The sequence below is a fragment of the Bubalus bubalis genome, chromosome 14 (genome assembly GCF_019923935.1).
Source record: "Bubalus bubalis isolate 160015118507 breed Murrah chromosome 14, NDDB_SH_1, whole genome shotgun sequence".
Taxonomy (NCBI): Eukaryota; Metazoa; Chordata; class Mammalia; order Artiodactyla; family Bovidae; genus Bubalus; species Bubalus bubalis.
Window position 1 is genome coordinate 59,645,651 of NC_059170.1, and position 12,196 is coordinate 59,657,846.

Sequence of the window (12,196 nt, forward strand, 5' to 3'; positions counted from 1 at the left end):
CCTAATCCAATTGAAACGCAGGTCTACGCAGCAGAAGTAAACGGTACAGAACTTACATAACTTATAATTAAGTTGAAGTCTGCCTACCATTTGACTTTCTAATGAGTGTAATGAGATTACATGCCTGATAGAAGCACTTGTGCAAAAGCAACTTTCGTGTTTAATGAGGCCCTAATACAGGACAAAATCGAATTATTTTCTCTCGTTTCCAAATTCTTCCTCCAGTGTGAAATGTCCATCTTTTAGGGGGAGGGACGGGTGGGGCTGGAAGGGGTGAGAGTGTCCATGGTCAAGGGCCTCCTGGGAGCTTGGCGACCCAGAATCTCCGCGCGTCTGGCCAGGCCGCGCTGCGGGTCGGGCTCGCGGCCTCGCTTTAATTGCTCTTGGATGACGTCCATGGCACCCGCGGCGCGCGGGGAACCCCTCAGTGGGTCTGAAACTAGGTTAAAGCAATTAGCATGCTGCCGACATATTGTCCCTCGGCAGGGCCTTGGGTACCAAGGAAGATGCGCCATCGTGCCTTGGCCGACCAGGCGGCTGCGGGCCGGGGAGTGGCATCTCGGTTCCCCAGGGCCTGCGGGGCGCCGGCGTTGTGGATCAGCCAGGAAGAGCGCGCCGGACGCGCGAGACCTTGCTCCGCGCCTCCCGCTCCGCCCCCGGGCGTTCCGAGCGCGCGCAGGGTCCCGCACTCTGAGCCGGGCGCCCCGACTCCAGCTCGCAGCCGAGCGCTCCCTGAGGGCCAGGGAGGTGCTCGTAGCGGCCTCGGAGATTAGTCCAAACCCTAGCTTCCTGGGAGCTCCTCGCTGCGCCCTCGCGGCTCTCCCCTTCGCTAGGGGGCAGCTCTCCGCCGGAGCCTCGCCTTCACCCCAGGCTGCTTGCCTCAAAGGACTGGATTCTGCTGGAGGCAAAACCGAGTCAATTTCAGAAATTACCCAGTTGCAGAAGCGGCAGAGAGGGCGTGCTCCTTTCTTGTCTTATCCCCAAAACCCTGGGTTTTGTTGGGAAACATCCTAGAGGGGTCTCCGGCCTCAACCTGGTGGCTTTTCTCATTTCCTTTGAGTATATTTGAGTTCCATGTACCTGATGCTGTAACTGCAGAAGGCATGGGTCACAGGGCAGCTTAACAGCAACCCCTTCTCCCCAGCCCTTGGAAGCAGAAAGGTGTCTTCCCTTTGCTAGCCCAGAAATTAGCCCACTGTCGCCACCGGACCCACAGTGTCCACTTTATACACTATGATTACACAGGGTGCCCATGACCTTGGTTAAGTCAAATGTCTCCCAGCCTTAGCTTTCCCATCTGAAAGAATGAGAGCAACAAATATTCCATGACCCATTTGCTTCCTAGGGTGTTAGGACTGGGATGAAGATGAAGGGCTCTCCCAGAGAAATGAGGCCTAATCCTCTAACCCACTCCCTTTAAGCTAAATCTAAAAGGTGGCTCTTACAGTATAGCTCCGTTTGGGGTCTCTGGTTCAGTTTTTTTTTTTTTTTTTTTTTTTTTTTTTTTACAAAGTAGGTTAATTGATCTTTAAAGATACAGCTACACCCATCAAGTATAAAAGAACTTTTAGAAAACGGTATGAATAGCATTTATTAACATTGCTTAGGAATAAATCGTATCTGGCAATAAATTAGCATGACGTTTTCTGGTCAGAGTTCTTCCACTAATGCAGAGTTCTGCCAAAGGTGCTGGGGAAGATCATAGACTATTGCATATTTTAAGAAAATCAGGATAAATTATATAAGTTATATATTTAAAAAGAGATCATCTATTTCATTAACTCGACAGGATAATAAATAGATAAATAACAAACAGTTGATTGCCATTAGAAAAATGTGATTCTTAAGTTACATTTACATTATAGATATTTACATGTACAATATGCACACAGACGGAATCCCGTCCTCAGGCAGGTCTTTTTCTCAGGACACAAACTCAAAGGGCGGTTCGTTTTCTATGTTGTTGAAGGAAGGCTTGCTGTTGAGTTTTCTGGGGTCCTCTGGGGTCCACACTTTGGCTGTTCGGATAATATTTTGTTCTTTGAGTTGTTTTTCATCAGTCCAAGAGAGAGAGTGTCCCGCAAGGGGAGGGAGGCCATAATCCGGGTCGCTGGGGGAGGGGGACCCTGAGGAGGTGAGAAGAAGGAAAAAAAAAAAGCCAGATTGTGAATGTCCAACTCTGCTCCCAGCACTGCCCCTCCGGTCCTCTGAGATCCCCTTTTGGGCGCTTTGACAGACAGGCGTCTTTGGTTACTCTGAACAACACTTTTTCTCCACCCCGCGAGCCCCCAGCGCCCTCAACCCGCAGTCCCAGAAGTTGCAAATCTATCCGGGACGCGCACCCTCAGGGCCGCCGTCAGGGTGGCGGAAAAACCTCAGAAACGCCAACTCCGGTTCAAGGTGGAGGGTACCCACAGCCCGCCCGTCTGTCTGTCCGTCAGTCAGCTGGTCGGTCCGTTCACCCAGCCCCCGCCCCGGGACCTTCCCGTTCCCGTCCCCTCCCCCCCCCACCCCCCCACCACGAGCTGAGAGGCGGACGCACTTACGAGTACCCCGGTGGCAGATGATGACCTTCTGGGCCTGGCTGCTTGGGCTGTCCGCGCCCAGGCGCCCTCCGCCGCCGGGCCCCCTGCCGCCGCCCGCGCCGCCGCCGCGCAGGGGCAGGTCGGCCTGCACCAGCTCGCTGAGGAAGTTGATGTAGCCGATGGCCAGGCGCAGCGTGTCCACCTTGGAGAGGCGCTTTTCGTAGGGCAGCGTGGGGATGTGCGAGCGCAGCCCCTCGAAGGCGTCGTTGATGGACTGCATGCGCCGCCGCTCGCGCACGTTGGCAGCCTGCCGCAGCTGCTGCAGCTCCGCCTCGGAACGCACCCGCCGCCGCCGCCGCGCAGCCGCCGCGCCGCTCAAGCCACGCAGCCGCGCCCTGGGGGACAGTGCGGCCGCCCCGGCGCACCGGTAGGCCAGGCACGAGGGCGGAGAGCCGGGCGAGTAGGGGAAACCGCCGGAGGGCGCCCCCGCCTCGCAGCAGTAGCCGCCGCCGCCGCTGTCCTCTTGCTCTCCCGGGCCCCCCGGGGGCAGCGGGGCGAGTGCGTGGGGGGCCGCCGGAGGCGCGGACTGCAGCAGCAGGCACGCCTCGTCGCGGTAGCAGTACTCGTGCAGCTGGTGGCTGAGGAACTCCACCTCGGCCTGCTCGTCGGCCAGTAGCTCATCGCCGTCCTCCAGAGGGTCCCGAGAAGACTGGTCGGTGAAGAAGTCCTCCTCGTCAAAGTAAGAGGACGGGAAGGCGTCCAGGCCCCCGGGGAAGTGCTCTAGCAGCACCGCGTCCATGCTCTGCGCCGCCGAGGGCCCGGGGGACTGCTGGCCTAGGGTAGGGGTGTTCTCTGAAAGTTTGCGGCTGCAGTTCGTGCTCGTCGGGCAGCCCCCGCCCTCCCGGTCCGGCGCGGGAGGCAACGAGGACCGCCCCCCCGCCCCGGCCTCCCTGGAGTGCCCGCGGCCGCTGCGCTCTGGACGGCGCCCGCGCGGCGTTGGGGAGGGCTGTGGCGACCGGCTGAAGCTGAGGGCCGGCACGCGAGGATTCTTATAACTACATCCACAGGCGCGTGCCAGGGACCCGCGGCGCCAGCCAATCACCAAGTGCGGGGTGCCGGCGGGGAGGGGGCCGGGAGGCCGGCTGGGGCCGGGGAGGCTTTCCTCCCTAAGGGAGCTCCCGGGGTGAAGGGGAGGCGGGGCCGCGCGGCCCGGGGCTCCTCACGCCCCTCCCCTCCCCTCCTCGGGCGAGTACCTGCCGGGCAAGCGGCTCCAGGGGCACCTGCGGCCCCAGGCGGCCGCCGCCCGCTGGCGCGCGCTTCGCCCAGCCGGGCCCTTCTGCCCCCGGGCTGGGGTATTGGCGCGCGGCGTCTCGGCGCAGCCACAAAACGCCCTAGCGGGGCGCCTCCGCGTCCCAGACGGCGGGAGCGAGTCTCAGGTGGAGCTCGCTGCTTCTCCGGGGTTGGCGCAGCGACTGCGGGCAGCCTGGACAGTTCCGGCGGTGGGTTTCGCCACCCCCACCCCCGGAGCGCGAGCGGGCCTCCGGCCTGGGTTCCATTCCGGGCTTCTGTCTCATCGCCAAACCTTTCCAGGACTCTGGTCAAATTTGCACAGTGTGTGCCGCTGGGGTTGGAAGGCGATGCGGCGCCTCTCCAGGCGCGGCGCGGGTTTGAGGGGCGCGCGCCTGCCCGGCGCTGCTCGGGATCCTGACTCCGGTGCCCTGTGCTCTGCGGCCGGCCTCTCTTCCCCTCCCCTTTCCCCGCCCCGAGGGAGAAACGGGAACGCTGGAGAGGCCGCCTCCGAGAGCGGCTCAGCAGGGCATGTTTCTTGTGAGACCCTAGGGGTCCGGAGCAATAAAACCGGATACAAAGGGACTCAGTTGAATCGTCTGCTTTGGAGCAGTCCGAGAGAGGGCATGGAAGTAAATGGGCAGAGTGTGAACCGTTTTCAAAGCCAGAGTCGCTCACCTTTCCCACTGACCACCGAGTCCATCCTTGAACGACTTTTTCCTTTCTTTCTCTGGCTCATGACAGTACTACAGACAGTGATGCAACTCGAATTCCTCAGTTGAAAAGTAACAAACCCTTCCAGGGTCGAGGCAATTCTGTTAAAAGCCAAGTTCCAGAGGGTTCAGAAGTGCAGCCGACCGCGCGAGTTCTCTCAACAGAAGACAGAGAGCCACCGCCTTCCTGGGTCAGCCGCTTCCTTTTTCAGACACTTGTCCCACCAGAGGCTTCTTCTAGTGGGTGTTTGAACTCTCAAAAGCCAGGTCCATGTCTTATAGAACAGCGATTTTAACGGGCATCCTGGTTTTAGACATTTACATTGTATTTAACTGAATCCTGAAACCAAAAAAAGTTAAGGGCAAAAGATACATAAGAACGCCAGAGATTACCTTGAACCACCAAGGACACAGAGAATTTTAACCCAAAGACTTACTGTTTTCCAGTAAGTTCCTTCCTTTGTTAGCTCATCCTTCCTAGTGAGGTGATTAAGTTAAACTGAGGCAAATGTGGACAATTTTCCTGTGTTCAAGACTGGGCTGCAATTTCCTGTATTTAGATTTATCTTTCTCACCTCAACGAAAGGAAAGCTGTTTGGGAAGAGGAGTTCAAGACCCGAGATCTAGCCAGCTGTTGGTGGCCCTTCCTCCCCTCCCCTCACTTGGTTAGATTAAAACCCAGTAGGGACATGCTCTTGGATCAATCTGAGGACTTGGAGGCATAGCGAATAACCAGACTTCAAAGCCTTATCCGAAGTATTGATAATCATTCAGTGGAGGAAAGACTGGGGTTCCAGCCTACACAGGCTCTCTTTAAGAGGCTGAGAGACCTTCTCTGATGGATATAATGGCTCTTGAGAAAATGTTTGTGCCATGCATATGTCAGGGAGTGGGGGCTGGGGGACACAGGGAGTCTGTAAGCATACATTTGGGGGATCTTTATACCCAGTGTGATTTTAACAGTCAGAGTCCACAGAAAATCATCTTCCATATGCTTGATGAGTTTATAGAAGGGCCCAGAACTTTACCTAGGGCACCCAAGTGAACAATGGGCATGTCCAGTGCTGGTGGGAAAGTTTACTGTCCTGTGAAGCTGAGCAGAGATAGTGTGGAGGTTCTGGGCAGCTTCTAGGGCTGCATAGATGAGCCTGGAGGAAGAGGAAAAGAAAAGATAGTCACTTGTTCCCTCCTTGCCCTTTCCCTCCCCACCCCCACCATTTTTTCCCTTAGAGAACTGTCTGCTGACTTGTCCTTTGGGGAAGCAAGGGTCAGGCCTGCAGATGTTGATACTGGGGTGCTGGTATGGGCTGGCATGCTCTCTCTCTCTCACACACACACACACTCTGTCCTTAAGTAAGACATGATTGTTCTTTTCTCTACTAAAAAGAAGAAAGGCTTCACTGATAATAAAGGGAATTTTCTCTGGGTCACTGGAGGTCACAACAGTGTGGACGGCTGCCCTCTGCCTCTCGAAGCAACAGGTTGGCGGAGGAGATGGCTGGGACAGAGCCCTCTACAGACTCCAGCTCTCATTCCTCCCCCGCACTGCTGCCCACCCCCACCCCCGGCCCTCCCCAGTTCTGCACACCCCGGGTCCTCTAGGCACTGGGCGAGTGTGGAATGGAACAAGAACGCAAGGTTTCAGGTACTTCAGGGCAGAGGGACAGGGCTGGTCCCAGAGCCAAAAGTTTCTCCACCCTTTGCTAAGCCCGAAGCTTCTCTGCTCCACCCTCTGTCCTCAAGAGAGACGTACCCTAACCTTGTTCCTGCCTCAGTATGAAATAACATCTGGCCCCTAAGGTTGGACAGTGGCGAGGTGCTTGACTCTTTTTTTAGGGTCAGATCCCGGTGAAACCTTGAGATTGTTTCCAAGTCTCTCAGTGGCACCTGTCCTCCTAGGCCCAGAAGGCTCCTACCACACTGCCTTTGGGGCTGCCAGAAGCCTCAGTCCGTCTTTAAGCTTCTCGGTTTCAGGAGAATGTCTGGCAAGAGCTGTGGGGCATTGCTGTGTCCATCTGCCCTTGTGTCCATCGTCTCTGTCTCTCTCAGCTCTCTCTCTGTCCCAGGGATTACCGACTTAAATACTTGCTCCTTGCTTTCCCAGAAAACATTTCTAGAGTCTTCCCCTGGCTTTTCAGAACCATAACTGCAGGGTTGGAGCCCAGATCCCTGTCTCCTGCCCAGAATGGATTCTCCGCAAAGCAGCCATAAAGGCTGGGGCTCCAGGTTCTCCATCCTTTGCCCCACCTTCATATGGCTCCACAGTGCTGGACACTCCTTGGCACATGTCCTCCCTGCAGGAGAAATAGGGTGCAGCTGTCTCCCCACCAGCGTCCCATGCTCCTCACTTAGTGCTTGCAAGCAGGTGGGACTCATGGTCTGTCTCCCAACTTGAAAATGGGTCCCTGTTAATTTCTCATCGACCTAAATTGTTCCCGTTCCCCACTCTTGAACACAGAGGTGATACCAGGTGGCTGAATTGTCCTCACAAGTGTCTTATTTCCCCTTTCTTTACCATTCCCCTCCCTCATTCTATGAAAACTTTCTCTTTTCACTTGAGGGCCCTCATCAAACCACGCTCATGGGAATGATGATGCTGAAAGGCCTCTGAAGCCCAGAAAAGTCTGGTGACTTCCCTAAGGTCACACAGCAGGTTACTATCAATCCCAGTCCATGCCAGCCTAGTGCTGGTTCCACTGGCTGCTGAGAGCAGACTCATAAAAGGTGAATTTATATTGATGTGCAATGTAATCGGTCTGGGTCCCATTCTGAGCCAGCCCAGACTACCACACACCACCTTCCTGGCCTCTCCAGAGTCCTGGCCACACTGTGGATATCACCACACCTTCTGATGTGCTGAGAAAGGAGTCACTGAATGGTGCAATTTCCAGCAGAAGACAAAGAATACAGAATTAAATATGGGCTCATGGGACTTTCTCTGCCCCCTAAAGTCACGTTATATAGATTATGAGTGCTTTTTCCACTCAGAAAGTGCACTCTGATCAGGTGCCATCTAATTCCATCCTGGAAAGGACTGGCCTAGTGGATGCTAGACTCCTTGACATGACTTCAAAGGCCTTCCTTGAACTAGCCCTGCCTACCTATCATCCTCCTCATCTTCTCTTTACTTTACCCTTTATTAACTTACCGTGTCTTCCAATGCCACAGTGACTTCTCTCTGGTTTTTTTTTTTAAATTTCTTGCATTAAATCAATCAATTTGGCTGCACCAGGTCTGGTTGCCGTACGTGGAATCTTTGTTGCAGCACAAGGGTGCTAGTTCTTCTAGTTACAGCATGTGGAGTCTTTAGTCTCGGCATGCGAAGTCTTAGTTGCAGCCTGTGGGATCTAGTTCCCCCACCGGGAATTGACACTGGGCCCTGAGTCTCAGGTCCTGGACCACGAGGGAAGTCCCTCTTTCTAGCCTTCCGCTGTCCTTCCTACTAGCCTGCTGCTGCTGCTGCTAAGTCACATCAGTCGTGTCTGACTCTGTGCTACTCCATAGACTGTAGCCTACCAGGCTCCTCCGTCCATGGGATTTCCCAGGCAAGAGTCCTGGAGGGGGTTGCCATTGCCTTCTCCGTCCTACTAGCCTGAGCTCCTTGGTTTGGTCTGAAGCTCTTATGTTTATCATAAGATGGGTAGAAGGAATAATACAAAGGTAGAAAAGATGGAGATGAGCATTTTGGAGGGCTTTCACTTCTGATTATCCCTTTCTCAAAATGCTGCTGGAGGACATCCTCCTTATTTCAACCACTGAACAGAAGAATCTCGGCCATAAACCTACAGCTACAATGGCCTGTCAGAGAAGGGGACCAAATTCCACCCAGGCTGGCTGACTCCATATCTCACCTGCCTTACGTAGCATCTTCCTGCCCCTCCTCTGTCTCTATACTGAATGTAGCTGATGCAATGTGATTTTCACATGGACCCTCTTGTTTGCTAACACAGCTCTGGGAGATGAACTGGTCAGGTGTTTTGATTGTTTGCAAGCAGTTAGATTCAGAAAGACTCAGCATCCCGGAGTGATACAGCTGGCACCATGGAGCCACAAGAGCAGAAATGTGGATTTCCAGCACGAGGGTGGGGGGAGGTGTCAGCATTGTTTTCCAGGGTTTCCATCAGACATTATCCACTCTGAAGCTACTCAGCCTTAAAAAATAAAGAAGAAGAAGCTGAGCTGTGTCCCACCTGGGAATGAGGGCAGGACGCACGAGGCTGCCATGGCTGCCATGAAACAGAGTGAAAAGCCCAACACCCAACACCCACTACATTCCTTCTTGCATTTCCCATCGTTAAACATTAATCTTTGGAGGGAGAAACACCAAAACGCTGATATACTTCTCCAAATAAGTGTTTTCTGGCATGCCACGGTTTGTTTGATGAATAAAGCTTCTGAGCTTTGTCCTTCAGTCTTGTTATTCCAAAAGGTGTTTGGTCTTTTGTAAGGTAAACATTGCAGGTCATTATAATCAGACTTCTGTGTTTTGGCCTCCATGGTGAGCAGTGAGAAGGCAAAAAAAAAAAAAAAAAATTAATAGAAATTTGGAGCTTTTTTCTGTTTGTTTCTCTTTAAAGCTGTAATTTTTGTTTGTTTGTTTCATGTCCATCCATAGGGCCTTAAGTGAATTATGGTTCTATATTGTGGAATATTTAGGCTTCCCAGGTGGCACTCATGGTAAAGAACCCTCCTGCCATTTCAGAAGATGTAAGAAACATGGGTTCAATCCCTGGGTCGGGAAGATCTCCTGGAGGAGGGCACAGCAACCCACTCCAGTATTCTTGCCTCGAGACTTACATGGACAGAGGAGCCTGATGGGTTACATTCCATGGAGTCACAGAGTCAGACACGACTGAAGCCACTTAGCATGCACGAATTGTGGAATATTCAGCTGCCATAACAGAATAAGAATGCTTTTGATGTCACAATGTGAAATGATCTCCAGGATACATCATTAAAGTGAAAGGAACAAGAATAGCTAGTATTTTTGCATTAAAAAAAAACAGAAGGCAGTGAGTATATGTGAAAGCATTTGTTTATGCAGCCATCCAATATCTCTAGATGGATACCAGAAACTGATGACATGAGCTGCACTGAGAAAGGAACTGAGTGGCTAATGGATAGACTTTTTCTTTAAAAAAGAAAAAAAATTATTTTGGCTGAGTCTTCATTCCTGCATGCGGGCTTTCTCCAGCTGTGGTGAGCAGGGGCTGCTCCCTAGTTGTGGTGTGCAGGTTTCTCACTGCGGTGTCTTCTCTTGTTTTGGAACCCAGGCTCTAGAGCGCAGGCTTAGTAACTGTGGTGCACGGGCTTAGTTATCCTGCAGCACGTGATATCTTCCCAGTCCAGGGGTCAAACCCATGTTCCCTGCATTGTTGGGCAGATTCTTAACCACTGGACTACCAGGGAAGTCCTAAAAGAAATTTTAAACTATTCATTAAACCCACCACATTGTTTGCATGGTCCACAGACTCCACGTGACTGCTGCTAACATTTTGGTCTCTTTCCTCTGGTGTTTTTAGTTTCATGTCTTGCACTTTTCACTTGACCATCTCTCATCACCATTTCCCCATATCTTTACTTTAACAGACAGGTTTTAATGGTGGCATGATGGTTCATTGTAGGACTTTACCATCGGATAATTTCATTTTCACTTGAAGGACCACTCCTAAGAACTCACAGTTGAGTATCTCTCAGAATAGCCTGTGTGTTCCACTTGTGGGCTGACTTTCTTCCTTGCCTAGCAGACCACTGATTGTGATTCCCTTGGAAATTTTTCTACCTCTTCTCAATGATACCTTAGCTTTCACTCTTTACAGTGGTCCTGAAGATATAGGGTATTACAGTGGCATTTTTTTCTTGTTTCTTAAAATCCTGCCTAGAGCAAAACTTTCCCTCAGCCAGGTTAATCTGTACTTGAAGAAGCGTATGCTGGCCCATTATGGCACCCCACTCCAGTACTCTTGCCTGGAAAATCCCATGGACGGAGGGGCCTGGTGGGCTGCAGTCTATGGGGTCGTGAATAGTCGGACACAGCTGAGCGACTTCACTTTCACTTTTCACTTGCATGCATTGGAGAAGGAAATGGCAACCCACCCCAGTGTTCTTGCCTAGAGAATCCCAGGGACGGGGGAGCCTGGTAGGCTGCCGTCTATGGGGTCGCACAGAGTCGGACACGACTGAAACGACTTAGCAGCAGCCGCAGCAGCATGCTGGCCTGTGCGCAGTTCAAGCAGGCACGTGCCTACTATCAGTCAAGTGTGTATATGCTCAGTCACTGAGTCCTGTCCGACTCTTTGCAACACTATGGACTGTAGCCCTCCAGGCTCCTCTGTCCATGGGATTCTCCAGGTAAGAATACTAGAGTGGGTTGCTATGTCCTCCAGGAGATCTTCCTGTCCCAGGGATTGAACCCACATTTCTTAGGTCTTCTGCACTGGCAGGCTGGTTCTTTACCACTAGCACCACCTGGAAAGCAATTCCAGTTATTTAGAAAAGTTACCGATAAGTCTGGAATACAGTTTTTATGCTTGAACATTCCAAGAAATAAGGACTCTACACAGACCCTAGGTTTTTTTTTTTTTAATATTTATTTATTTATTTGGCTGCACCAGGTCTTAATTGTGGCACATGGGACCTAGTCCCCGACCAGGAATTGAATCCGTGCCCCTTGCATTGGGAGCATGCAGTCTTAGCCACTGGACCACCAGGGAAGTCCCCAGGCCTCAGGTTTTGCCACCACAGGACCCCTCTCAGATTAGACCCTGTTAGAGGTTTGAGCTTATTTTTGTTGCAGAGAAAACGGCATCCCACTATCCACTGGCCCCTCGGAGAGGCCAGGAAGCACAGAGCTCATAAGTATAGGCTCCGAAGCCTGGCTGCCTGGATTCCAGCTGCTCTGCCACTGACTAGCTGTTTGGGCAAGTTAGCTAACATCCATGAGCCTCCACGCCTGCATATATAAGAAGAAATTAATATAACACTACTACCTCAGGACTTCCCTGGTGGTCCAGCGGTTAAGACTTCACCTTCCAATGCAGGGGTTTTGGGTTCAGTCCCTGGTCAGGGAGCTAAGATGCTATGAGCTTTGAGGTCAAAAAACTAAACATAAAAAACAGAAGCAATATTGTAACAAATTCAATACAGACTTTAAAAACGGTCCATTTTTTAAAAATCTTAAAAAAACCCCACAACTACCTCATTGGGTTATTGTGAGGATTAAGTGAGTTAACAAATACAAACACCTACTCAGCACTGGGCACAGAGTAGTGTTTGTCTGACTTTATTTGCTCATTTATTTTTTTAGCAGCAGTAGGTTTGTTGCACTTCCCTGGTGGCTCAGATGGTGAAGAATTTGCCTGCAATGCAGGAGACCTGGGTTCGATTCCTGGGTTGGGAAGATCCCCTGGAGAAGGGAATGGCAACCCACTCCAGTATTCTTGCCTGGAGAATTCCATGAACGGAGGAACCTGGAGGGCTACAGTCCATGGGGTCACAAAGAGCCGGACACGACTGAGTGACTAACACAAATCAGGTTCATAGGCTCAGTAAACATTGGTGGAGTGGATGAGAATGTATCATTAAGTACACATAGGAGTCATTAGTCAAGTAGGAGTCATTCCTCTTGGCTTCACCTGCCTCTATGTGATATCCTGGATTTATAGTGCCCCA

General features: G+C 52.1%; 1 protein-coding gene across 2 annotated transcripts; it reads right to left on the bottom strand.

Moving 5' to 3' along the window:
- Positions 1-1,565: 1,565 nt before the first annotated feature.
- PTF1A (pancreas associated transcription factor 1a) lies at positions 1,566-3,732 on the bottom strand. Of its 2 annotated transcripts, none has more exons than XM_025264722.3 (2): positions 2,547-3,732; positions 1,566-2,126 (listed from the first exon to the last, which is right to left on the bottom strand). In XM_025264722.3, the coding sequence occupies exons 1-2, from the start codon at positions 3,322-3,324 to the stop codon at positions 1,924-1,926; spliced, it is 981 nt and encodes a 326-aa protein (XP_025120507.3). In that variant the 5' UTR covers positions 3,325-3,732; the 3' UTR covers positions 1,566-1,923. The 2 variants fall into 2 exon arrangements, with proteins under 2 accessions (XP_025120507.3, XP_044784080.2); XM_044928145.2 differs by having other exon boundaries at positions 2,543-3,732.
- Between the last annotated feature and the right edge of the window lie 8,464 nt (positions 3,733-12,196).

Coding starts and splice junctions, on each gene's coding strand:
- PTF1A (XM_025264722.3), bottom strand. CDS start 3,324: ATGGACGCGGTGCTGCTAGAGCACTTCCCCGGGGGCCTGGACGCCTTC. Junction 2,127..2,546: donor CATCTGCCACCGGGGTACTC/GTAAGTGCGTCC, acceptor TCACCTCCTCAG/GGTCCCCCTCCCCCAGCGAC.